Source organism: Pituophis catenifer, unplaced genomic scaffold (genome assembly GCF_029215685.1).
Source record: "Pituophis catenifer annectens isolate HBS135680 unplaced genomic scaffold, rPitCat1.0.hap2 SCAF_3, whole genome shotgun sequence".
Classification (NCBI taxonomy): domain Eukaryota; kingdom Metazoa; phylum Chordata; class Lepidosauria; order Squamata; family Colubridae; genus Pituophis; species Pituophis catenifer.
The window spans coordinates 47837404-47864773 of NW_027256883.1; the positions used below are offsets into that span (position 1 = coordinate 47837404).

At 35.6% G+C, this 27370-nt stretch overlaps 1 protein-coding gene across 1 annotated transcript; it reads left to right on the top strand.

Annotated features, from left to right (window-relative positions):
* The first annotated feature begins 3640 nt into the window (after positions 1 to 3640).
* KCTD1 (potassium channel tetramerization domain containing 1) lies at positions 3641 to 26955 on the top strand. The gene is made up of 5 exons (XM_070942334.1): positions 3641 to 3668; positions 4144 to 4322; positions 21763 to 21907; positions 25108 to 25413; positions 26749 to 26955. Exons 1-5 carry the CDS (start codon positions 3654 to 3656, stop codon positions 26905 to 26907), a joined length of 804 nt encoding a protein of 267 aa, XP_070798435.1. The 5' UTR covers positions 3641 to 3653; the 3' UTR covers positions 26908 to 26955.
* Positions 26956 to 27370: the final 415 nt, after the last annotated feature.

Here is a 27370-nt window from a genome sequence, read left to right on the forward strand (position 1 = left end):
GGAGCATGGAGAGAGGGAGTTCCCTACATAAATTTCCACAGCCACCGTGCCCAGAAAATGGATGTTCAGGTAAGACAACGTCCGTTCCCCATTGCCTTTGTAACCAAAGACAGGTGAGTTGCTTAGATAAAGCAGGAGTCCAAGGGATGCTATGGGAAGGCGAGGGAGTCCTGGGAGGCCACCGCATGTCACATATGACTTGGGGAAGGGAGATGCTGCAGTGCAGCGCAAACTAGCAAAGCCAGAAAAAGAATATGTTGCGGCTCACATGTTTCCTGGCCCACTGTGGTTCTGGAAATTCAAAAAGTCTCTGAGCTACAGTGCAAAGCTTAGCCCCAGCACAGCCTAACAAGGGATTTCTGTAAAGCTGCTATACACTAGGAAACCCCAGCCCAAACCCAGGCACAGTTGCCCTTGCCACCCTGCACTTAGAGGTCCCTGATGCACTGTAATTCCACAACTTTGCAACTGCAGTTGACTTTTGCCACCATCTTCCTTCTACTGCTGGGCTGGAGGTCATCAGGTGCTTGGTAAAGGTGCAGTCCTGGAATGCTTTCTCTTGCAAAGCTTCGCCACTGAAAGCATCTCCTGCAAAGCCTCTCCCCAAACAGCAACTCCCACACAGCCTTCACCTTCATCCTAGTAGTCACTGCTGCTGGGGTTGCATCACCTGGCGATAAACAGGGCCGCTGCCCTACGATGCTCACCGCATGAATCCCAGCACTGCACTTTTCACCTAGGGCCTGAATCCTGGACCAGCAGCAGAAGGAAAAAGATGGTGAAGGGTAGCAAGGGGTAGCAGGGATATGTCATGGACTGCAGGGCATCCAAAAGGGAAGACGTGGGGGGAAGATAGGTGGGGGGAAGTGCCCCTGAGATTTTAAGTATGCCCCCCCAAGTTTTGATCACCTGACCACGGGGGCACTAAAGGGCCATAATATCAGGCACTGAGTTCATTTGTTCTAGCACTGTCACAAGTTTGAATAGTCATTGAAAGTATGTCAAAGACTACCTGTATTGCACAGTAAAATTAAGGCTTCAGCAGGAACACCAGTCACATCCATTGAAAAATCTCCAAAATATTTAGGAGTTGGTTCACTTCTGTAAATTTTCAATTCAGTTTACCTAAATGGCTGAACAAATGCCACTAAACATTTGTTATGCTTGTTGCTTGGCACCAATGTTCTTGAGGCCTCTGAAATTCCAGAGGTTTTGAATGTATTGGCAAAGTCTTTTACCAAGACTAAACAGTTTATTTCACCATTTCTTTAAAAATATCACAGAAATAAACCTGAACAATGTCTTAAGAAATTTAGAACTGGAGTTCAGGTAGTCCTTGACTTAAACCATTCATTTAGTGACAGTTCAAAGGCTACGGAAGCATCCCCACATTATCAGAATTCAAGCACTTGGCAACTGGCATGTATTTATAATAGTCACACCATCCTGAGGTCATGTGATCACCATTTGTAACCTCAGAAAACCTTTGATAGGCAAAGTCAATGGGGAAAGTCAGATTTACTTAATGATCACATGATTCGCTTAACAACAGTGATTTGCTTAACAACTTTGTCAATAAAGATTCACTTAACCACATGATTATCTTAAAGACTGCTAAAAATTGTCATAAACTCTGGTCAGGTCACGTGATAATTTGCTTTCAGTTCTTATAAAGGTGTATAAAAAATGATATATTTTATGACTATTTAAAAGTCATAAATGTACTACAATTAGGTAGTTTTGTCTAACTGAATAAGTTTAACTCTGATATTCATATCATGGTTTATATACTACTGATAAATTTAAAATATGTTATGGCGGAATATGACAGTGAAGACTTTGTGATGTACCGACCCTGTCTAATATTTTTTTTAAAACCCCAAAATAAGCGCTTGGCCTTATTTTGTGGGAGGTCTTATTATTTTGGGGCGTGTGGAGCAAGATGGGACTCCTCTTGCAGAGATTTCCAGCTCTGTCTCCCTAACCAGAGGAAATGGCGGGAACCGGCTGCGCATGCACTTAAATATTTTGGGGGAAGGCTTATTTTTGGGGAGGGTTTATTTTAGCGCATGCCCTCAAAAGCCTGACTGGGCTTATTATCTGGGGAGGTCTTATTTTTGGGGAAACAGGGTAGTTATCCAAAGCTTAATTGTGATCTGTTTATTAGAAGAAAAAGAGTTTTATAAAGGAAATCATGTTTTTATTCTATAGGGCAATTTTTTCTTTGCTCGTGATCATTTGTATGAAGTCATCTCTCATCTCCAGATACATTTAATTTTACTTTGTGACATTGTCAAACTTTACACTTTATCAGTGTCATCGCCTATACTTAATACTAAGCATATAATCATATGTTACATGCTGGTAACAGTCTTCCCACACACTAATGATTGCTTGATAAATAAACTGGTTTATTTCCAGATAGGTCTTTCCAGCATTTCCAGATCCTATGTTCATAGTAGTCTGCCAATAGAGATAAGTAGAAATAACAGAATATATTTTTGTTTACACAGATTTGCTTGTTTGTTCTCTTTGGAATTCATTACTTGGATCTAGTGTTACATTGCTGTTTATCTGGGATCCTTAAACATACCTTCAATTATGGAATAAAATTGTTATTCTTTCTTTGTCTTGAAAGAACTTGATATAAAATGTTATAATTAAGTATTTTTTCTATTTATGCATTTACTTATTTGCAATATCTTAATAGTGTGATCAGTTATAATAAATGGCTTGTTCAATAGAAGAATTTGCCTATTTTAACAAGAAATTATCAAAATGATTCAGCTGATATGCAGGTCTACATCATACACTTAGATAATACATCATAATTCTAGCAAAAAGATATTTGCAGCTGTGAGGGAGAAATAATTTTTTTTAATTAAAATTAAAAGGATTTTGAATTATTTTAAGCATTCCACTTTTCAGAACTAGAAGTCCTGCTTCATAATTCTTATTCTGTAATCCCTGTAAATCTTTTGAGATAGTCTTCAATCCCGATCTCTGAATGAACACAAATGTTCAGTTGTTTTCAGGAATAATCCTCATGTTACTAAATTATTAACGTGCTTGTACAACTGAATGGATCGGAACATGAACAAAATATATTGTACTTCAGCATGCTTTCTGTAAAATGGTGCTTTTTCCTTCCTGAAAATTCTAGGGTATAGCTGATATCCTCAGTCAGTATATCCCAAGTTCATCACTGAGTATATATGTTAAGAGTTAATAAGACTGTCTTACAAATGTGACCAGATTTAGATCTGTTTACATTCCATAATTTTGAAACTGGTCCGCCTTGCTGGCTTCAGCAGAATGCTTCCTTTTGCTCTGCCCCACCCTAACTGCACAGGTCTACTGCTTGCTTTTTACTGACATTGCATTTCCAGTTTGACTGAGGTGTTTGTTTCATTTGCATTTTGCTTGTGGTGCTCCTTTTTGGAGATTTCTTGGGGAAGCTGCTGGGAATAGTGGCTTACTTGGGCAGAGAGGGGCATCTGTCACAACTTGTTTAATATTTACATAGAAAATGTCTTTCTCAAAGGCTTTCGGTGCCCCATGTTTTACAGTACATGAACAGTTGGCTAGTCCAGGTGTTTCCTCTACTCTTTGCGTGATATGTGACTTGGAAATTCAAGAGAAGAGTTGGCAGAATGGAAGAGCTGAGGGTTTGTATTTACCTATTCTAACTGCTTAGGAGATAGAAGGGTTTGGGGCAGAACAAACAGCTTCCTCTCCCCCTTCCTGGAAATTATATTTTTGAACTGGGGTGTTAAATCAGTAGACTTTAATGATTTAACCAGCCTCTGCAATAAAGCATTGATCGGTTTCTGTTTTTAGCCAAAAGCCTGAAAATACTGCCTTACCATCATGTAGATTTAAATGCCACAAATATCTATTGGACGTTACAATTGTAGTGCACCTAAATTTCAACTTTTAAAACTAAATGATTCTTAAAATTACATTTAAATATAAAAATTGATAGTATCTTTTTGTTTTATTCACTCCTAAATGTGAGTGTTTAGTGTTTTATTACTGTTATTTTTTATTCATTGCTGCTGCTGTTATTATTATTACTGTTATTTTACTGTTAGGTTTCCTAAAATAGCTCAGATCCCTAACATGCTTTGTGTCTTTTTACAGGACAGTCGGCCCAATATGTCAAGACCTCTGATCACTAGGTCCCCTGCATCTCCTTTGAACAATCAAGGCATCCCCACACCAGCACAACTCACAAAATCCAATGCACCGGTTCATATTGACGTGGGTGGGCACATGTATACCAGCAGCTTGGCCACACTAACTAAATATCCTGAATCAAGGTAATTCTGAGGACTATGTTGCATTTTTCCAGAAGTTTTCTTAAATTGCTCTCTTTTCTTTCAATTTTTATGCTAAATCTTTATTTGGTATTAAATCTTTTCACGTAAAAGTGTGCCCCAAGTTTCTGGGCACCTTAAACTGGTTGTTGGAAAACATTTTACTAAAGGAAATCAATCAATGTTTTTTTTGCTCAAGAGCCACTTAATTTGCATCATCTGCCTAAATTATATCACTCCATGTTGATATATTACATTTCTCCTGACAACTTTTGTTATTTCTACACCTTTATGTTTTCTTCAGGAACTACTTAATATTTATCATAACTAATGATGCAACTGTTAAAAAAACAAAATGGTATTTTAGGGTATTGAAAAAAGCTGAGATATCTATAAGGATTGTGACAGAAGAGGGAGTGAACATACTTTCCATTGCTCAAAGGACAGTGCCAGAACCAGTGGATTAAAATTATAAGGACATAAGCTCAACTAGGCATTGGGAGGAACTTTGTAACTGTACAAGCTATCAGCCAGTGGAACAGACTGCCACATGATATAGTGAATTCTCTTTTACAGTAGGTTTTCAGACAAAGGCTGATGATCATCTGTTATAGATACGCTAGTGGATCCTTAATTGAACAATGGGTTGGACTAAATGACCTCTGGTCATTTCCAATGCCATAATTGTATTATTCTACTTTACAATAAAGTGGCTTTTGTTTTTCTTTTCATATGGATGTCTGGATTTTTCAGACAACAGATGTATTAAAAAAGGTCTGCCCTAATACATTCTCTTGCTCTCTAAATCAAAGTATCCAGTCAGTTCAGAGGTGGATTTCAGCAGGTTCTGACCAGTTCTGGAGAACTGGTAGTGGAAATTTTGAGTAGTTTGGAGAACCAGTAGTAAAAATTCTGACTGGCCCCGCCCCCATCTATTCTCTGCCTCCCAAGTCCCAGCTGATTAGGAAGAAATGGGGATTTTGCAGTATCCGCCTCCCAGAGTGGGGTGGAAATGGAGATTTTACAGTATCCTTCCCTTGCCATGCCCACCAAACCATGCCCACCAAGCCATGCCATGCCATGCCCACCAAGCCACGCCCACAGAACCGGTAGTAAAAAAATTTGAAACCCACCACTGAGTTAGTTATAACAAGAAAGAGATGCTGCTACTTTCTTGAAGTTACTATATTTTATTCCAGAAGCTCCTTAGACTAAGCTGCCTCAAAATAATTATGATAGTTGCTAGACTTATCTGTGTGGCTCCATAAAACTAATAAACAAAAGCATCTGGGAAGCAGCAAGTTTGTAATACCAGCAGCACACAGTGTTTAAACTATTCAACCAAGCAGCAAAAGAAAAAAAAAGCAAAAAGAAAGAAGAACAGTTCTCTTATTCTAGAGTAACAGCACAAACTTTCATAGTCTCCGATAATCAAAGGATAATAATTCAAAAGAGATTATTAATTAAATAGTGCTTATTTCATCAGATTCTCAAATAGTTCACAAATTGATAGCTAAATGAAACCATTACAAACTTACTTCAGCTGTCCTTTGTTTTACAGACCTGCAAAGGTCATAAATCCAAGGATTGGTTGTAATGTTCATCACTTTCATAACTGTAAGCAGTCACTAAATGAGGCAATCTTTAAAGGATTGCTCGTAATGTTACTTCTGCTCAAATCACAATCAACTGTACCTGTTGTATAGAAATGACTGGTTCTTCTTATTACATATTTTTGCTGATTTAATTTGGATAGTAGTTAATTTACGAAGTGTTTATTTAGCTTTGATAGATAAAAGCAAATTGTAAAGTAACCAAATATATTAATATATTCTCTTGCATCAGTTTTCTTTTCTGCAGAAATATTGCATTTTTTATTTTCAGAAAACATTACTAAAATCTGTTGATGATACATTGGAGAAGCATTGTAGATTTCTAGGATTTGGAATTGGAATTTACTATTTCCACTTCTTTTATAAAATGTTAAAATTGTAGGATTTTTAGGGAGAGCATAATATAATTGAGAAACAAAAAATAGTAAAAGTCCCTGAAATATTTGACATAATAAAGTAACAGCAGAGTGGAATACTCTATTTAAAAAAACACAAATTTTACCAAGCTGAATTATTTTGTTCCTCTTGAGTGATCCAATCTGACCAAAAATCATAATATATTTTATATTATATAATTACATAACATAATATATAATGCTTATGTAATAATACATGTAAAAGTCATGACTTGACTCTTTTCTAACTAATAAATATGCATAAATGTTAAGGTAAGTGTGATGATTTGACTCACTATTACAACCCAAATCTTAGAAGGGTTTTTCACAATATAAGCTGTTTACATTTAGCCTTACCGTCACAGTCCAGCTGGATACATCAAATATGTCTTCTGGCAGTTAGCATACATTTTAATTTCTAGCATTAGTTGCATTATTCAATTTAACATGCTTTCATTTTATAAAAAACTATATAATATGATTTTGTTTTAAATTTCTTGTTTGATATTTGAAATATCTATATTTGTCTTGTTAAATTTAATATCACTATTATAATTGGGAATAAAAGTATTACACTGTTTCCACAAATTGGACTCTGCCCTTTTCAGAGAAATTTAACATTTTGCAAACCGGTAGTAAAGGTAAGTAGAACCCACCCCTGACATATATGAGCCTGCAGCAGCAAGCATATAAAAACCATGTAGGCCAGTAAACAGTAACAATAACAATTTTTAAAAAACTAAAAAGATGAGGTGACTGATATGTAATAATCAGCGCTACATATGATTAAATAAAGTTTTGATTGTTAAAATATCTGTTTGAAGAAAATGGCATCCAACCCAAAAGATCTTCATCTTTTCACAATCCACTTTAACTAAGCACTTGTAAACAAATCTCCCAAAAGATAAACCTTTCCAAACACAAAGCCAACAAAAAGGTGGACTAGAGCCAGCCAGAAACATTCTGGAACTTGGCAGCTATATCCTGAAGCTTCAAACATGCCCTGTGGGTGGCCATGGGTGTTGGCTGCAAAGCTACCAAGTCTGTTTAGTACTGCAATTATATATACATTGTACATTAAATTACTTAGCATCTATATAGCAATTTAGGAAATACCTGTGCATAAGATTTTTCATTTGGAAATGTACTCGATGCAGTTTAGAAATATTTTTCAGAATCAAATATTTAATTATTATCCTTCAAAATACTAAAGAATTATGGCCAAAATCTGTAAGTAGAAGATATCCTGCTTATTGACAGTAGCCCTATAAATATCTGCTACTCAATGTATCTATAGAGGTCATATATTTTATAGAAACTGCATTTTAAAAGAAGCAGGAAAAGAGAAAAAGTATAACAATTCTTTTACTTGTCCCAAAGGTGCGTTTTCAAGAGGCAACTGGAATTTCTGGTTTTTCTTTGAAGATGTTTCACTTCTCATCCAAGAAGCTTCTGAAGAAGCGAGACGTCTTCAAAGAAAGCTGAATGACCTGGATGACACAGAATCTCCACAGACATTTAAATTCTTTTACTTACCATATTTTCTGGCATATAAAATGACTTTTTAACACATGAAAATCTTCTCAAAAGTCGGGGGTCGTCTTATACTCTGGGTGTCATTCTCCTGTAACCAGGCAGACCAGCCCGAAAGGCTCGGACAAGCCTTAAATGGCTCTGACGAGCCAAGCTCTGATCATCCCAGCTGAGTTGCCTGCTAATCAGGCAACTCAGCTTGGATCGTCAGAGCCATTTAAAAATCATTTAAAAAAAAAAAAGCCATTTAAAATCCCCCCACCTCCAGCTTGCTTACCTTAGCTGCTAGTTGCAACGTTTGCCTTGCTTCGCTTGCCTGCAATCCATTGCATCAGCAAGCAACTGAATCGCCCTGCCTGCAATCAAGCAGGCAGGGAATTGTGGACTTGAACTCCCAGAATTCCTCAGCCAGCAAAGCAAAGCTGGCTGAGGAATTCTGGGAGTTGAAATCTACAAGTCTTAAAGTTGCCAAGGTTGGAGACCCCTGTTCTATTGGGTAAGTTTTTTCCCCCTTTGGGAGCTTTAAAAAAATAGTTAATTGGGGTTTTTTTTTAGTTGTTCTTTTTTTAGACCTAGCCATTTAAAGTTTAGGAAGTTTTAAATTTAGCTGCTTTCATATAAAAATAAAAATAAATTAAATTAAAATAATATTTGTGCAGCTTTCTGAAATTTAGTGTGTTTCTGTAGTGTTTCACTCTAATTACACAAACACACAAAATCTCACAAAGCTGTATGTGGCATTTTGTGTGTGTAAAGTGTGAAAGTTGGGTTTTTGGGCTTTTTGTGGCTGTGTGAGGTTCCTGCTTGTTGCAGGGGCCATTTTGGGTCTAGCATAGCTGCTTTTACATTGTGGGTGAGCCAGTTGTGTTGTGTTGTGTGTAAAGTGCCAGGGACTTGCCCGGCACTTGCTCTCTCTCTATTGTTTGTTATCTTCCTCCTATCATCATCAGTTCCAGTTTGGTTGACAGCTTAGAAAACAAACAGCATGGCAGCTCCCATGGGTTTATTGTGTTATCCTTCCTTTCAGCTTTAGAGTGAATTAGGAAAATTTTAATCCAATTGCACTGTTTTATGTTTACATGTTTGATGACAAACAGCCTTATGTTTATAAGTGACAGTTTTCCTACTAAGTACCTGCATGTCATAAGCATTTGAATTAAAATTACCATATTGAAATCAAGTCTGATGTTTTTTAATTTTTATTTGGTGTGCATTGGAAGAGGAGTAGTCTTATACGGTGAGTATAGCCCAAACCCTATATTTTAACAGGAAAAGTCGGGAGTCATCTTATACGCCCAGTCGTCTTATATGCCGGAAAATGCGGTATATCTTCTAAAATATTGGGATTGAAAGTCTGAGATACAGTAAAAGCCATATGTGCTGACTTCCTCACAATCAATGGCGAAGGGAGGGGTGGAGCAGAATAATGAATGAAAAGTCATGAAGAAGCGAGAGTTGCCTTTCCTTCAGTTTTAAAAAGCTCTACTAGCATCTGAGGTAGAAGAATTGTGGGGACAAAATGAGATAAAATTATTATATAAATTGGTCTGAGCTTTTCTAGATAAAAGACAAAGAAATATAATGAATGAATAAATAATTCATTGCAAAAATAAAGTAAAATCATATTTGGAACAGGAACAGGATAGAAACATGATAACACAAGATACTAGGTTTAGGAATATAAAAGCTAATGCAATATGTAGCCAGGAAGATCTCACTATGCCTATATTCAGAAACAAGAGCATATGCCTGTTACAATTCCGAACTTTTACATCTCATTAATATCTGAAAATAATCAGTCACTGCAGTTTCCATCAGCAAGCAGAACTTGCTATTTGAATCATTAGCCAGCCATTAGTTTCTGAGGAGGCATTGTAGCTAGTTCTTCGTTATTGACTGCCTATTTTAGTAACCATTCAAACTTATAATGGCTCTCAAAAAGTAGTTATCAAACTTATGATTGTAGCAACCTTGCCCTCACAAGATTGCACTCACACTATAAAAAAGATGTTGAGACTCTAGAAAAAGTGCAGAGAGCAACTAGGATGATTAGGGGACTGGAGACTAAAACATATGAAGAACAGTTACATGAACTGGGCATGGCTAGTCTAGTGAAAAGGAGGACTGCGGGAGACATGATAGCAGTGTTCCAATATTTGACCGGCTGCCACAGTGAGGAGGGGGTCAAGCTGTTTTCCAAAGTACCTGAAGGCCAGACAAGGAACAACGGATGGAAACTGACCAAGGAGAAATTCAACCTAGAAATGAGGAGGAACTTTCTGACAATGAGAACAATCAACCAATGGAAGAGCTTGCCTTTGGAAGTTGTGGGAGCTTCATCACTTGAGACTTTCAAGAAAAGATTGGACTGCCATTTATTAGAAATGGTATAGGGTCTGCTGCTTGAGCGGAGGGTTGGACTAGATGACCTATAAAGTCCCTTCCAACTCTGTTAATCTGTTAAGATTGGTATTTGTGAGGTTCACAGCTGGCTTCTGACAAGCAAAGTCAATTGAGAAGCAGGCAATAAATTTTAAGTCATGGTCACCACTCTATGGTGTAAGGTAATTTTATTGGAAAGAATAAGCTTTGATGAATTGCCGTTTACTTCATCAAGTGCATAGAGTGGCATAATAGACATAGAATTTAAATCGGGATGACTTTGGGGGGGGAAAGGTAAGGGAAGACCATATGCAGATTACATGTGAGAAAGATTATAAATATCTATAATAATTGTAACATCTTAAGAAAACATTGTGCTTCTTGAGACATTTTGAAATAGTCCCAAACCTTTTGATGTTTGTAACTGTAGCAATGCTTTGCTTAATGGTGCTGTTGAAATCTCATTTTTTAAAAAAATTGACACTTTGAGATTTGTAATAGAGTATCCTGGAAGTTTGAAATGGTGTCCTTTTATTCTCCATTGTGGGCAAAATTTGCTCCCTTTGTCCTATGTAGACTCTAGAAGGACATTGCTTGTTGATAATTGTATGCATCATATTTGAGAAAAAGCATTTGTACTGTATGTACTGTTGATTATGTGATTATGTTGTTGAATTAGATGTGGAATTTGGGTTTGTGGCAGGGTCTGGTTCCTATATTAGCATATCATTCTTTTTTTACTTGTTAAAATTTGCTTCAGATTGAGTGGTTGCCTATATGCAAGACCTGGCACCCAGTCCCTGAGAATGTGCAGCATCGTTGTCCAGTATGGGCTGTAGTTTATTAATAGTAAACTGGAATGGCTTGAGCAACCACTATAAATAGTGAAGAAATAGCTTATGCTATAAACTATTTTCTTGTAGTTGGTAAGTTGACCATAGTTAGTAAAAGGATGTACATGCCACTATGGCCACCTGGATCTCTAGTTACAAGTGATAGATCTAGGAACATTGCCAAACTGCAAACCTGCTTCTTTAGGATGAAAGTGGACCACTTCAGGATTGACTCAAGTGTACAGATGCATCACTCATAAATAGTAACTTCATCTTGCCTGGATTGTGTCTCAGTTTATTGGCCATCATCTAGTCCCGTGATGGCACACAGAGCCATATTAGTGGGCACACCAGTTCAGCTCTGGGGCGCATGCGGGCGCTGGCCAGCTGATTTTCGGGCCTTCTGGGCCTACCAGAAGTAGGGAAACAGGCTGTTTCCTGCCTCTGGAGGGCCTGGGGGGGTGGGGAAGGCCCATTTTTCTTTCTTACCTGGCTCCAGATCCTCTCTGTGTATCTGGGAACGGCGAAAACAGCTTTCCCACTCCCTTGGAGGCCCTATGGAGGCTCAAAGGGCCCATTTCCCCACTCCCAGTGGGACAGGAAGTGACGTTTTTTCCTGTCCCCAGCCTCCAGAGACTCCTAGAGAGGCTCCTAGAGACTCCTAGAGAGGTTCTGGAGGCTGGGGACAGCAAAAAATGTCACTTCCTGTCCCACCGGGAATTGGGAAATGGGCCTTTTCAGCCTCCGTAGGGCCTCCAAGGGAGTGGGAAAGGCTGTTTTCGCCGTTCCCACATACACAGAGAGGATCTGGAACCAGGTAAGAGAAAAACGGGCCTACCAGGCCATCATGTGCCAGGAGGGGGGAGGGGGTTGCGCACACATGCGTGTGGGCACGTGCACGCGTGACCCTCCCCCGGCCCCCCGTCTCCTGGCACGCGATGGCAAAAAGGTTAGTCATCCCTGATCTAGTCCATTCCCTGTCCAGGCACTAGTTCAGAACACCAAATGCCTCAAATGTGTTAGATGAACAAAAGGGTAAAGCTGAGTGTAATCTGCATATTAATGGCACCTCAGTCCATATTTGCTGGATAACTTCTCCCAGTAATTTTATATAAGAATGGAGGATAAACAGAGCCCTGAACCAGTCCATAACCTAACTGTCCTAAGGAAAAATTTAAACCTTAGCACCAGTTTTTGGAAATGGCTATTCTTCTAAATAGAAATGAACCTCTGTAATACAGTGCCCCTCCTGACAGCCTGTCCAGGATGAAAACTGTGATTGATCATATTGAAAGCCATTAAGAAATCCAGATAGACAAACAGGGTCATGTTTGGTCATTTCACAGCGTGACCAAGGCAGTTCCTGTTCCACAGCCAACCTGAAATTGTGCCGAGATGTATCTTAAAAAAAAAAAAAAAAAAAAAAAATCAGTTTTATCAACAGAGAATGGACTTGAATGACCATTACCCACTGAAGCACCTTGCCAAAGAAGGGAATGTTTGCTTATTTATTTAGTTTATTCATTCAATTTATCCGGCTATTGTCTCACATTCATGATTCAAAGTGGCTAACAAATGTGACTTTGAAAAGTCACATAAAAAAACAAAGACAACACCCAGGGTAAAAGAACAAACTCAACAATAGCAAATTAACATAACTAATGATGTGGGTTCAGATTTGATTTCTTCAGAAGTGGCCCAAGCGTTGCTTCTTTTAAATATATTTAGGAACCCAGATGCAGAAGTCCTCAACTTCTTTTATATCCACCATATGAGTTGAGCCATGAGTGCAGTTAAGCTATTTGTGTTCCTCTGCTACAGTTTTCCTCAAAACATTTATATTGGGCAGATTTTCCTGTCAGTGGAAAATTTCCCTTTCCACAAAGTACACATCTGGTATAATTTAAAAGAAGCTCTAATATTATTTGAAAAGAAAAAAGCCTGAACAATGTTATGGCTGTTTTGTGAAGTTATCCGAATATAGGCAATATATACATGGTCACAAGATACAATATTTTCCTCCCTCATACATAAACATAACAAGCTAGCTTGCACTACTGCTTTTCTTTTTATTCTTGTTAGAGATAGTAATTAATTTATATTCTTGTGGAAGTAGACATGTTTTGGGTGACAGTAATTCATGGCTTCAGTTAAGGAGCTATAACCACAAATTCTAAACAGTAGCAACAAACATTTCCCGCCTACAAAGTCTCTTGAGAAGTAGATTCTAAACATGCCTGGCCATATTGTTAGAATGAGATCCAGATTTACTCAGGTTCGTCAAGACTTCTAGGCTTTTTTACCCATCTGAAAATTGATTTCTTTTTAAATAGCTTAAGATGATGCTTCAGGCTTCACAACTTATATTAAAAAAATGAATTCTCTTCCTGTCTTAGAGCACCCCAAATAGTCAATACTAAATTGACAAATGATCCTTTAAGTATATCTATTGAATCTATTTTTTTCAGGCCCTGGTGGGAGATAATTCATCAAAAGTATCACTATCTTAATGATTCATTTCAGAAGAAAGAAACAAGGGGAAAATTGGATAACTTTCCACCTAATTCTTAGCTTTATAAGAAAAAATTACAAACATTGGAGTAAACTAGTATTAGCCAGAGTACTGTATGTGCTAAACTAAAATGTTTGGGATTGCATTCATTTTTGCCCTCACTGTGATAGCATTGATCATATTTTAAAATAGAAAGAAACAAGGTTTTATGTTACAACCTTATAAAGTGTTCATGAGTAAAATATAAAACATTTTACAAAAATGTTATTTGAAGGAAAACTTCAACTATTTCTTTCAGGAGTAGGTTTTTGTTAAAGAAGGCTATATAGCAGATGTTTTCTGAAAAGGAAGTGAAGGAATATGTAATTGCAGGCATGCTTTCTGTTCCTAAATTGTTTGCCTTTTATTAGGAATGTCTTGATATTCCAAGGACGACATTTGAAAAAAAAATAGTATTTTTTGGTTTTAATTTTAACATGATTATATTAGTATTAACTATTTTTCTTTGCTATTTATTTAGTTCATTTATGACACATGCCATCTTTCTTTCAAAGTTCAGGGAAATGTATATAATGGCTTATTATAGCTTCACAAGAACTGTGTCTCCAGGTTTCATGATTTATAGTAGGTCTAGTATCTCCAGATTTAATCCAGAGTTATAACCACTACATCATATTGGCTTTTTTAGTTTTAGTGATATAGTCTTTCATTAATCATGAGCATTCTATTTTCATGTCCATTTGCTTTATAAAATGAAACACAGACATCAGGATTCTTAAGTTCTTAAGAATCTTTAAGTTCTTAAGAATCTTAAGAACCTAAGTTCTTAAATTCTTAAAACCAACCCTTTTCTCTACTTGGGTAATTGGACCAGGCAGCATAGAATGGTGGGAGAACATTGTTTCTGCAGGCCTGATAACAGTAATATAACAGGTGCTTTCTCTGTAGTTTTGTTGTTGTTCTCTCATATTCGTTATCTCTCTCAAACTTCTTTTTCAAACATTCACCTGCTTTTTCATCGAACCAATCTTAATGCACAGCAGTCACAAAATCTGCAGATAATCATGCTGCTGTTGTTCCTTTCACCACATTGTGATTTTGAACTGTCACTAGACTTCTTAATGAATGACAGAACCAATTTTTCATTATACTTTTAGAATAATAATAATAATAATAATAATAATAATATAATAATAAGAATAATAAGAATAAGAATAATAATAATAATAAGAAGACTCAGAAAACTATGTTTAAATACAAAACTGAAATATGCTTGTCTGATCTGCATTATTCTGAATGTTAGACCTACTGAGATTTGCAGATTATTTAATAGTGAAGTGTGGAGTGTTTTTCATTCAGTGTAACAAAACTGATTGATTAAAATATGATTCCAAGGTGTGTTTCAAGTTTTTGGAATGACTTCAGTAGACCAAAAGAAAAATAGAGAAAACCATTATATTGATATAGGATACTAAAAAAGTAGAAGAAAGTGCTCAAATGTTCTATCCCTAGGCCTTTCTTTAAAAAACTGGGTTAAGAGGCATGATAATCTCTTTAGTTCCTATTCCTGGGTCCTATTAGGCTGATCTAATAACCTTTCTCCATGACTTGTTGATAGTTGTAAGAATAGTTTCAGTAGAAACAGTCATTTAGTGTGCTCAGAGTGAAATTCATAATGGAATTGAACATTTTTTCTATTATTACTCATATTTTCAGTCATGTTTTATATAAATCATTATTTGGGACAAAATGTGTCCTTATTTGAAACATCTAGGATGCAAAAGAATGTCAAGGGGACCAATTCATTTATTTCATTTTTAAATTCATTATTTGTTTATGTGCTTGCTATAAAAACAACTTTTCTAATCTTCAATCTTGTAAATTTTGTGAATAGTTTATTTTCCTATAACTGTATAGCTATTTTCTGCCTTGAGCCACAGTGAAGCTGACAGAAATTATCAATTTCATCATGCATCTGCTTAGAAGTTCAGAAACAAATGTTAAACAAATGCAGGCATGTGTGAGAAAGTGACCTTTTGAGAAAAGAGGATGAGGTACAAAGAGGGGAAGAAGCATTAAAGCATAATTTAAGTATGAAGAGACTTTATAATGAAAGAACTACTTTCACTTGGTCCTGGAATGTAGAAAAAAGTTGGACAACATAATTGAACTAACGATAACAGTTTTCTATATGTGAAAATATTGAATAAAATATCTTTGTTATCAACAAATGCTATCATTAGTACAGATAGTTTTATTCTCTACTGTTTAGCGTAGACTTGGATAAATAATGCAGGCTGGACATTATAATGTGCGGTAAAATGTTGCATGTTTCCACATGCTAAAGTGTGTGTGTGTTGTGTTAAAATAGAATGGCAGTATGTTTTTCACAGTCCTGTTTCCTGATGCAGTTTGGATGGATTGGACACCCTGTGAATAATGAGAGTCTGCTCTTAGAAGTTCATTTTGCTAGATGTGTGAGCTCATAGTTGAGCCTTTATCTTAATGTGGTGAATTCAGGTAGTCCTTGGCTTACAACCATTTGTTCAGTAACCATTCAAAGTTATTGTGGCACTGAAAAAAGTGACTTACAAATAATCCTTTCACCTAATGGCTATTGCAGCATCCCCAAAGTAACATGATCAAAATTTGTTTGCTTGCCAACTGGCATATATTTACAACAATTGCAGTCTCTTGAGGCCACATGATTGCATTAACAACCTTTCCGGCCAACACTCAATAAGCAAAGCCAATTGGGGAAACCAGATTTGCAACTGTAGCGATTTGCTACAGTTAGACCAGTTAGACCAGCCATTAGACCTGGCTCACTTAACCACTACCTTGCTTAGCAGTGGAAATTCTGGTCCCAATTGTGGTTGTAAGTTGAGGATCTCCTCTAATGGTTACTGATGAGAAATAGAATCGATCTGAATAGGGAACAGGCATTAGCATAAGGGGAACAAAGAAAAAGTTGGTGGAGGGAGAGAGGTAAGTAAAGAATTTTCTTACAGACCTGAGGAATAGAATTTTAAATTCATGTTCCGTTCATTTGAAATCTTGGGAAAGTTGTAGAAAGCCTGTCGTACCAGCAGATCATAGAACGTGACTGAGACTGAAACAATAGCCCAGTCAAAGAACTTCCAAGACCATTCCCACCAACACTGACAGGGCAAACCACCACTATATAAAAGGACAGCAAATCCCACTCCTTAGTAGTTCTGATGATATTACCTTGACCGGTAATGAAATGTCTGCAACAAAACAACCAAGCTCGGAAAGCACAACCAAGTTCAACCCTGAGTGACAAATGTTCTCTTCTGTCAGTACTATGTTCTCTGCCAGAGCAGGTATTGTGGATGTGACAAAACCTCCAATATTTAGCAAGCCCACTAAGAATTATTTCTTCCTGCTAATACTGTATATATGAGGACAAATCATCTTAGACTCCCAATGTTTAGGAACAAGTCTTAAGAAGCTGATGGATAGTGAAAACTATTATTCTTCAATACTCCAAAGTGAGGGGGGGCACAAATGAATTGCTGATTGTGCAAATGGTGTCAGTGGGAGATTAGTTTTTGAAATTATGGTGTGAATTATCTAAGTGATCAATTACCAGCATCAGGTTGGTTGTACTTCTTCAGGACTAAGAAAAATGGATTTGGCTAAAGCATGGTAAGCTTGATCATGAGGACTTTAAACTGAATTCTGTGAATGGTAGATGAAAATCCAAATGTAAGGCCCTTACATCAAAAGTTGTGCTCTATAGAAAGAGGGCAGAGTGTTGCTTTATTGGGAAATGCTAAATAATTCATTACAAAAATAAAAGAATATTAATGTGAGAATAACTTGGTAAGCAGACGTTATCAAAACAATAGATTTGGACTGCCTCTTCTTGCACTGAAAATATATAAGAAAATTGATCAGGGCTTAACATCACTATATCTTCATTCAATTATCACAATCCTGGCACACCTGATTGTGGTCATTAAGCAATTGCATGGGATGTTAAGCGATCCACATAAGGATCACAGGTTCGTCAGTGGTGGGAGAGACTCTGGGATAGTCCCGGGATCCTGTTGAATCAAAGCAGGATTTTTTAGCAGGATTTTTTTATTTACTTTTACTAATAAAAGTAAATAAAAGTATGCTAGATACATACCAGCATGATGGTTCCAGAGCATTGTATGAAACCTGTATGTTCTTTTTATTTTTTTTACACTACATTTGCATAAGGCAATCTAAAGGAAGTCTAAAGGCGCAGCTCTATTTTCATCTGACATTCTGTAGTGGGAATTGTAAAATGGCTAGGAAGAAGGATTTGAAAAAAAAAAACATTTTAAGAATTTGGGATTGAATTGATTACAATCACCAAAGTGGAAAGAAATAAGAAGATGAGCTCTAATAGTAATGGCTATTTTCAAGCTGAAACCCATATAAAATTGAGCAAATTCATATCTCCCCTTTTAAAATTTGAATTTAAACAACATTGGAATTTGGTGTTTTATTTCCAGTGAAATTGCATTATTTTAAAAATTGTAAGGTTTTATTTTTTTATTTATTTTATTTAATTTATATACTGCCCTATCTCCAATGGACTCAGGGCGGCTCACAACAATAAAACCCAAAATAACCACAGTACAAAGTTAAAATACCTAATTAAACCAGATAAAAGTTAAAAACCCATATAAAACCCTATCAGTCCAGGCCGGGGGACTTGAATAACCAAGTTTTTAATTCGCGACGGAAAGTGTGAAGGTCAGGGGCCAGCCGGAGCCCCAAGGGGAGTTGATTCCAGAAGGTGGGCGCGCCCACAGAGAAGGCTCTACCCCTGGGGCCCTAGCCGACATTGTCTAGCCGATGGCACCCTGAGCAGGCCCTCCCTATGGGTGTGAACCGGGTGATGGGAAGTTGTTGCTGACTGCGTGTGGTCCGCCAAATATCCTGGGCCTAAGCCATGTAGGGCTTTATAGATCATCACCAGCACCTTGAATTTCACCCGGAGGGCAACCAGCAACCAATGCAAGTCACGCAGGAGAGGTGTTACATGGGAGTATCGGGATTCTCCCATCACAACCCGTGCGGCTGCATTTTGTACCAGCTGAAGCCACCGAGTGGTCCTCAAGGGCAGCCCCAACAACCCCAAGGTTGTTACTACTAATTTTGTAATATGAAAGACAAATTTAGAGGAGACAACCAAAACTTTGAATTCTACCTCAAAAATTATTAGAAGCCTCTGTAGTTTATGCAGTAGTGTTTCAAGGGCTTAACAAGGTATATCCATATGTAGCTACTCATCCTGACACTTTGTGGACCAACTGCAGTTGTTGAATATCTTCAAGGACAGTCCACATTGAGTACATTGTTAAAATTGAAGCAGAGGTAAGCCAGAAAATTGACTGCGATTAGGGCCTCCCAATCCAGAAGTGAGTACAGTTGGTTTTTCCTCAACACAAACTTTTATCCCCCAAAACTTGCTGAAAGACACATCTCTCTTTTATCTTTTGCAGATGACGCAGCAATATCAATCAAATGTTGACTTCAAATTCATTTTAAAAACTATAATACATTTTCCTATATTATATAAAAAATTACTTTATCATGGTCATAGAGTTCTTATGTGTATAGTAAACTGCCTTCTAAAATGAAACAAAATGAAATAAAATTGATTTTTGATAATCAAACCAAAAAAGCACTTTTACTAAGATTAGTAGTACGGTGGTTATTAAAATGTTCCTAAATTTTTATATTGTATTTTAAATAATTAAATTGAACCTTTTAAATAAAATCCATTCTACTTACCATTTAGTACTTTCTGGTTGCACCCTTTCTAGCATGAAAATCAAAATAGATGTCGAGGAAGTTCAATAGAAGGTCAGTGATTCCACAAAGTAAAGACAGATGGTTTGAAAATACAGTCACTCACTTTACATTTTCCGCTACTTCTCCTTACTTTAGTTGATTACTACTGAAAATGACCTAAATGAAAAGTATACATAGAAATTGCCTGAAGAAGCACATACACGGGTCAGAACATTGGATCATGTTATATTCTGAAGGTGGGGCACTGGTTAATAAGAGAAGCAGCAGCAACAGAGGCATGGTTTATGATCCTTTTTTAAAAAAAACCAAAAAACTGTTCTATATTTATGGAAAACAAATAGAGTCATACATTTTACTTTCCCCAAAATGTTATATTCTGACTTCAAAAAAGGATGCTACTGAACTGATACTTTTTGAGATGCCTGTACATTTTCACATTTCACTCTTTTTTCAAATATTTAATTAAAAAAATAAAATGTGACAATGACATGCTGCAAAAAAACAGATTGAGAATCATCTTTATTTCCAAGAATTCTCCTAGGTTTCACATAGGCATCCTAGCCATTATTGGAGGGGAAAAATGATGGAGGATTGTTTGTGTTTATACATCAACAGTTTGGGTTTTTGATTAATTTTGTAAATAAGCAATAATTCATGGCAGCCAGTTTCTTTGAATAATATCACATTCTTTTAAATAGCAAATTTGCTGACTAAAAAGTTTCATTTAAGTTTAAATGAAACTTAAAATTATATATTAGACTAAATTGTTCTAGTGTATTTTTAAATATTTTCTTATGAAGCAGATGTCATTGGTGGTTCTGGGCATGGGAGGATAAAAACCCTTTAGTGCAGGAAAATGTGTCCCCTTTATAAGTTACTAGTTATGTTTTTATACCTGATTAGCTAGACATAATAGAAAATGGAACCCAGAAAGCCTTTACTTTTACCAGTTCTGTTACATGCTTTCTCAAATCTGGCAATCAGAAGGGTACACAGTATTAAGATTGCAGACGTGCCATAGCTATCTATGAGGACATTTAAATTTTAAACCCTTTCCTAATGCTGATTTTTTTTTAAAAAAAAATTTAATATTTAATTTATTATATTTAAAATATTAAAATATTTAATTTTCCTAATTATGATATTTTGCCTTTTTCCCAGCTATCATAAACTAAGCCAAAATATCTATTTGTTAATTACAGTTACATCAGAGCTTGGCAGTTTATATGTGAAATTAAGTTCTTTCGCCTCAGGATATATCACTTTATATTTACTTAAATTGAACTATATTTATCATTTGCTAAATCGTTCACCAGTATATTGATGTCCTTCATAATTGCTTTTGTATTTTAGCATCCCGAATATTAGTGTCAGATCACACAAAGTTGACCAAATTGACTAATCCCCAAGTCAAGGACATTTATAACAAGTTAAATTTGCTATAAATTGGGGGACTCAACTTTTTATTTCTTTCCACTGAGATTTGATTGCTTGATTATATGCCACGCTTCATAGCAATAGCACTTAACTTATATACCGCTTCACAGTGCTTTACAGCCCTCTCTTAAGCGGTTTACAGAGTCAGCCTCTTGCCCCCAACAATCTGGGTCCTCATTTTACCCACCTCGGAAGGATGGAAGGCTGAATCAACCTTGAGCTGATCAGAATCGAAGGAATCAAATTCCTAGCAATGTGAGCAGAGTTAGCCTGTAGTATTGCATTCTGACCACTGCACCACCACAGCTCATGGCTGCTCCTAGCAACCTTATAGGTAGATTTTCTCCTTATTTATTCCTGTTCTTTGTTAGAGGTTAGTGACCCATAAAAGGAACCATCTTCTTATGTTATGGCAACTTATGTCATATGGCATCTTATGTTTACTTAAGAGCCTTTGATTAACTTGAAGTTTTCTGTCAAATTTTATGAGTGAACAAGTAAATATTTTGAGTGTAACAAAAATCAGGTGTTAAATTCTTGGATTATTTAGATGCAGAGAAGACTATTGTAATCTCTGTCCTGGATATTTGTGTTGTAAGATACTTTAACTAAAGGAAATGATTAAAGGTCCTTAAAATTGATAGGTCTTCATCGAGTAATAGCAAATGTTTTATTGTACAATCCTATGTATATTTCCCCAAACAAAACCTTCACTTAGCTGAATTGGTTTATTCCCAGATCAGCTTTAAGAAACTATAGAAAGAGATAAATACCCTTGTTGCTCTGTTTTCATTGTAACTAGCTGATTAGACATTGAAACACTATGAAATCAAGCCGTTAGGATTTACTATTTCTTACTAATGGCTATGTGAGCTGATGGCAAATTTATGCTGGTCTTGATTTCTCTTTTATTTTCAGAATTGGGAGGCTATTTGATGGCACAGAGCCCATTGTTTTGGATAGTCTGAAGCAGCACTATTTCATTGACAGAGATGGCCAAATGTTCAGATATATTTTGAATTTTCTACGAACTTCAAAACTACTCATACCGGATGATTTCAAGGTGAATTGTATTTATTGTCATCTTCATAATAACAGAAGGATTATGAAACAATTGTTTGAGTAACACTAGTTAACAATTGTAAAACACTTGGGGAATAATTGCTTTGATTGGTTTTGGCAAAATATAGTTAATTAAAATGGATATTTGAAATTAGCAAAGCAATATTCAACTTCTAATTTTAAAAGTATAGTTGTGCCAAATGTATAATGCCTTTGGGTAGCTGTGTCTCAACCCACACTGTTTCAGACATCTTGGTCTGTCCTTAATGAAACAGGGCTGTTTTTCTTTATACGTAGAACAAGATGGGATTGGTTTTTTGGGGGCAAATTGACTTGAAGGTGGTAGAGAAAAATCCAGGATATTGGCACCTAAGGGGAGGAAAGGAAAAGCAAAGGAAGGCAAGGTGCTAACAGCATTGAGGGGCACGGGTGCTGCAGCACTGGAACATTGACAGCGGAGGAGGAAAGGCTGAAGAAGATGCAGCCTGGATTATCTTTTGCTAAACCATGTTTGCTTTGGAAGCTTAGTCACCATTTTATCACCAGCTTGCTTCTGAAAACCAACTTCTGGTGGACAATAATGGAAAAAACCCTGCTGTTTTTTATATTTATCACCTTGCAATCTTCTTGGGGTTATTATTGGAAACAAAATGCAGAGTAAAACGAATCCTTGATATGAATCAGTGGACCTTTTATGCAATTTATATTTCATGTAATCCAATTTTAATAGATATGCTTTATTTAAACCATATATGTGGCTTGTTTATTAATGTGACTTATTGTATTTGAATTAATATTATAATATATTCAGGAAATCATAAATGTATGTATTTTTACCCAACTTTTCTTCAGATAATGAAATTGGCATATGAGATTCATTTCCCTTCCATAGTTTATTGTCACAACCATCTTATGATCTGATCTGAAGGCTCTTCTGATTTTGAATGTAATCTGAAGGTACTACATGACGGAGTGCATACTAAATTCAAGTCCTTCCAAAGATAGAAAAAAATTGTTACTGTCCAAATCACAAATTTAGACTTAAAAAATACTAGTGGTAAAAGGGACTGTTTAGGCTATCAAATCCAATTCTAAACTCAATATTTCATTTAATTAATTTAAATTAAATTGAACTATCCAGCATCTTCTTAAACACAGAGGTGGAAAAAAATGATTCCTGGCTTTAGCCTGGACTAGTCCCTGCAGTTTTCTTGGCAAGATTTTCAGAAGTAGATAATTCCCTTCCTAGGATTCAGAGAGCATGATTGGCTGAAGATCACCCAGGTGGCTTTGGGTCTAGGATGGAACTACAACTCAAATTCTCCTGTTTTCTAGCCTGGTGCCTTAACTGCTACACCAAACTGGTTCTACTCAATTAGTAATTTACTGTTAATCTCCATTTATCATATTTTTTTAAAAAAATAACAGCTTTATTTCTAGTTAGGACTTTTAAGTATCTCAAATTTTGATAAGTAAAATAAAAATTACTTGATTGAATCATAATTTATATTATTTAAAAACAATGATATTTAAGTGGGAATAAGTTTAATTCATTTCTAAGAAATGATTTCAGTTAAATTTTATTCCAAGTATCTAGAATCTTTGTGTGTAGAATTTTAGATTCTTGGACTGTGGTGAAAAAAGTGATTTTGCATTTACAAAATATGGCTTAGTGAAATTTGTCAATTCTTAATCTTTTTGTGAATTTAAGTATCTACTATGAATAATACTGACAGATTCTTAGAAATCAGAAATGTAGAGATATGTTGTTAAAAAGAGATAATAGATAGTATATTGGTTAAATAGAGACAATGCATACCTTTCTTGAGCAATAATTATTGCTCAGATCACACTATGAGTCTGCCTCAGAAGAGCACTTCCTATTGTACTTAAGTTTTTAGTTTTCCAGATGTGACATACAAAAGCTCATCATATTAAATGTATAAAGTTTAATGTGCATATTTATATGCACACCAATACAGGACTATTGCCAAACTAAAACTTAAAATTAAAACTTAAAATTTGAAACCATAAATGTGTAAATTTTTCTTTATTACAAAAATAAAGATTTATTATAATAAAAGTCTAATAGTAGAAATAGAACAAGTTGAACGTGTTCAGCTTGGATAAGAAGCGAAACGTCTTCAAGGAAAAACAAAGTCTAGTTGCCTTTTGAAAAAGTACCTTTGGGACAACCAAGACCTGGATGACTGAGAACCTCCATAAACATTAAACAAGTTGAATGATTAGTATTGGGAGCCTTTTTTTAAAGATACATTAAATGTGTGAAAATATTTTGTAATTATTTGATAATGCAGTCCTATTTATTTTTATTTGTGGGTTTCATTGAACTCACTGAACTTTATTTCCAGGTAGGCTTGAATAAGTTTGTTTGTGATTAGCTTGCTTAGAATTTCACATCACATTATGTACCCGTTACAGAAAAATATTTACCAAGCGCCCCCGCCCCCCCCCCCCCAAAAAAAAAAACCCCATCAAGGGAATTCTCTCCAACCATAGTCTTATTTTTAAACAATTTATGGCAGCTATTAGCAATTAATATACTTCATTTTAATACTTTCAAAATAAGTCTCACAATCTATTTCTAAGGTTTCACATATTTCTTAATGATATAAACTGGAGAATAATTGTATGTCAACATTTATTAATATTTTTAATAGTATTTATTATATGTATTTTCTCACACTTGATTCTCTTTTGCATGTATGCATTATGAACAGAACTGTATGGAAGTCATGTAAAAATAACCCAATAGTAATTAATGGCATCATCCTACTGTTGGACCCTTCAATCTTAATATCGCCAATATTTTCTTTCTCTTCATATCATAAAATGTAAAGCTAAAATATATCTCCATGTGATAAATCACAATAAAATATGTATATATATATATATGTGTATGTGTGTATAATGTAACACAATATTGTGAGTAATAACATAGTAAGTGTCTTACACACAGAAGAGAATAAAAATGCAAAACAGTACAGCAGCCTACCTGTCCCTTTTAATGTGAAAATATCCGTAAGCTCTTAGTTGAAAAAAAGGGAGATTTCTGTTAATGTAGAGTTCTCCATAAGTTGCTATTAGCCTTTAACGTACTATACTGAAGTAATAACTACTCAGATACTATATAATGAGATTTTTTTTTAAGTGTGGTTCTAAACATCATGTATCTTTCAGGATTACAGTTTGTTATATGAAGAAGCAAAGTATTTTCAGCTTCAGCCCATGCTAGGAGAAATGGAAAGATGGAAACAGGACCGAGAGACAGGCCGGTTTTCGAAATCTTGTGAGTGCTTGGTTGTACGTGTTGCTCCGGATCTTGGAGAAAGAATTACTTTGAGCGGAGATAAATCTTTAATAGAAGAGGTTTTCCCAGAAATTGGTGACGTGATGTGCAATTCAGTCAATGCAGGTTGGAATCATGACTCAACGCATGTCATCAGATTTCCATTAAATGGATATTGTCACCTCAATTCAGTTCAGGTATGTAATCAGTGTATTTGCTTTTTTGCTTTTTTCCCTTTTAATCTATATTTATAATAATGTTTAACTAGATTGAAGCAGGAATAGTTCCCTTCTATATCACATGCTACAGAGCAAGGCAAATTTAGACATTTGGAATACCATTTGTATGAAAAGAGTTGAGACTTTAAGACAGTAGATGAAAAGACTTGAACAGAGAGAAGCCAAAATATTCTATGTTTAACATTAAATATTAAAAACATAGCATAAATATATAGGTAGTGGTAGACAAAGATAATCAGAAGTACAGATGTATTACTAAAATTTCCCTTCATATAGTTTTGACTTTCATCTTGTCTTTTGTCTTTTTATTTATTTTTTATTCTTTTGCACTCATTAATCTTATGCAGTATAATTAAAATGCATTAGTTTATAAATAAATAAATGGGTGAAACAATTTAATGAAGTTGTGAAGGGCCATTTATACCATGAAATGCAACCTCCTGCTCAATACAGGAGTTAGAATAGAAAAACTGCAAACAGATATATATAAACATAGATATATATATGTTCCTCTCAAACATACACAATGAAGGAGAGCTTATCATCTGAGTAATTTCATGTTAAAGGGCCTTTCTTGTTTTTTTAGCTATAAATCAGAATCATGTAACTTAAATACATTATTTCATGTCTTGCATTCGGGAACAAGAGAAAACAAGTCCTGGATTGCTGTGTGGCATTCTTTCAAGTATTCATACCCAGTTGCCTTTTTTAAGGCTATAAGTACCCTGTACCTTCAACCTTTCTTCATAGGCCTTTCTTTCTAATTTCCTTACCATCTTTCTCTTAACTTGGTTTAGTCATGAATTTTCTTAAAGTGAGTTGCCCAGAAATGAGCACTGTACAAGGTAGTGCCTGATCAAACAAAATGTTTTTACAGAAACGTTACCAAGCCCGTGTATTCTCAATATTGTACATTTGAGTAGCCTTTCTTCTAAGGTATATTGCATTTATCTCTAAAATAGAATTTTACTGTTACTTTGTTACTTTGTTCTGTTACTTTGATAAAAAAACTATTTTTTAGTTTTAAAAAAATTAAAAGGGATGTGTGGATACTTTGATTAAAAATAAGGCTATGGCATAATCACTTTTGTGTTTCTTATTTTCTGTTAAAATTCAGAAGACTCGTTCAGAATTATCATGCAATCATGAATAATTATTGTATCATGCTTTGAATACCAGCTGCAGAGAAGCATTTCAGAGATACATTTTAATAATAATGGAATGGATTAATTTATGATTTCTGAATGACATTTTTGCACTTAGGCAGCTGCTTGTACTTTTTATGTTTTGTAGGTACTTGAGAGATTGCAACAAAGAGGATTTGAAATTGTTGGCTCATGTGGGGGAGGAGTGGACTCTTCCCAATTCAGTGAATACGTACTTAAGCGAGAACTCAGAAGGACATCTCGTTCTTCTTCAGTCATTCGAATAAAACAAGAACCTCTGGACTAAGGACACTTTTTCTTATGCAACACAAGGGGAACCTTTTTCAGGTGCAGTTGGGACATCAAACAGCTTTAGAATGAAAAGTTGAATAAAGATATGTTTATATCAAATATAGAGACCATGCCTGTATTCAGATGAGAGCATTTGAAATAGTAATAATAACTTCAAGGTGTAAAATATGTATATGTGAAACATTACGTTTGCAAAAGAAAATAAAAATGGGTAAGTGAGGTTGGTGCTGTGATGGCCATTAAGTCTCTTAGGCCTTAGTAAGGCCTGATTGACTGTGAAGAAGCCATTGCCATTACTGGAAGCTAACATCTCTTTTCTGTTTTCCATTATTAAATGGCAGTCTGCTTTTCAGTGTATACACCTTGAATCAAGTTTACAGATGCCTGCTTTGGAAGTGACTGAACAGAACTCCAGAAGAGTTTTCTTCATCCATTGCAAACGAAAAGGTCATAAACAA

Excerpts from the sequence above, each read along its gene's own strand:
- KCTD1 (XM_070942334.1), top strand. Across the intron at positions 21,908-25,107 it reads TCATACCGGATGATTTCAAG|GATTACAGTTTGTTATATGA; the intron begins GTGAATTGTATT and ends TGTATCTTTCAG. Across the intron at positions 25,414-26,748 it reads GTCACCTCAATTCAGTTCAG|GTACTTGAGAGATTGCAACA; the intron begins GTATGTAATCAG and ends TATGTTTTGTAG.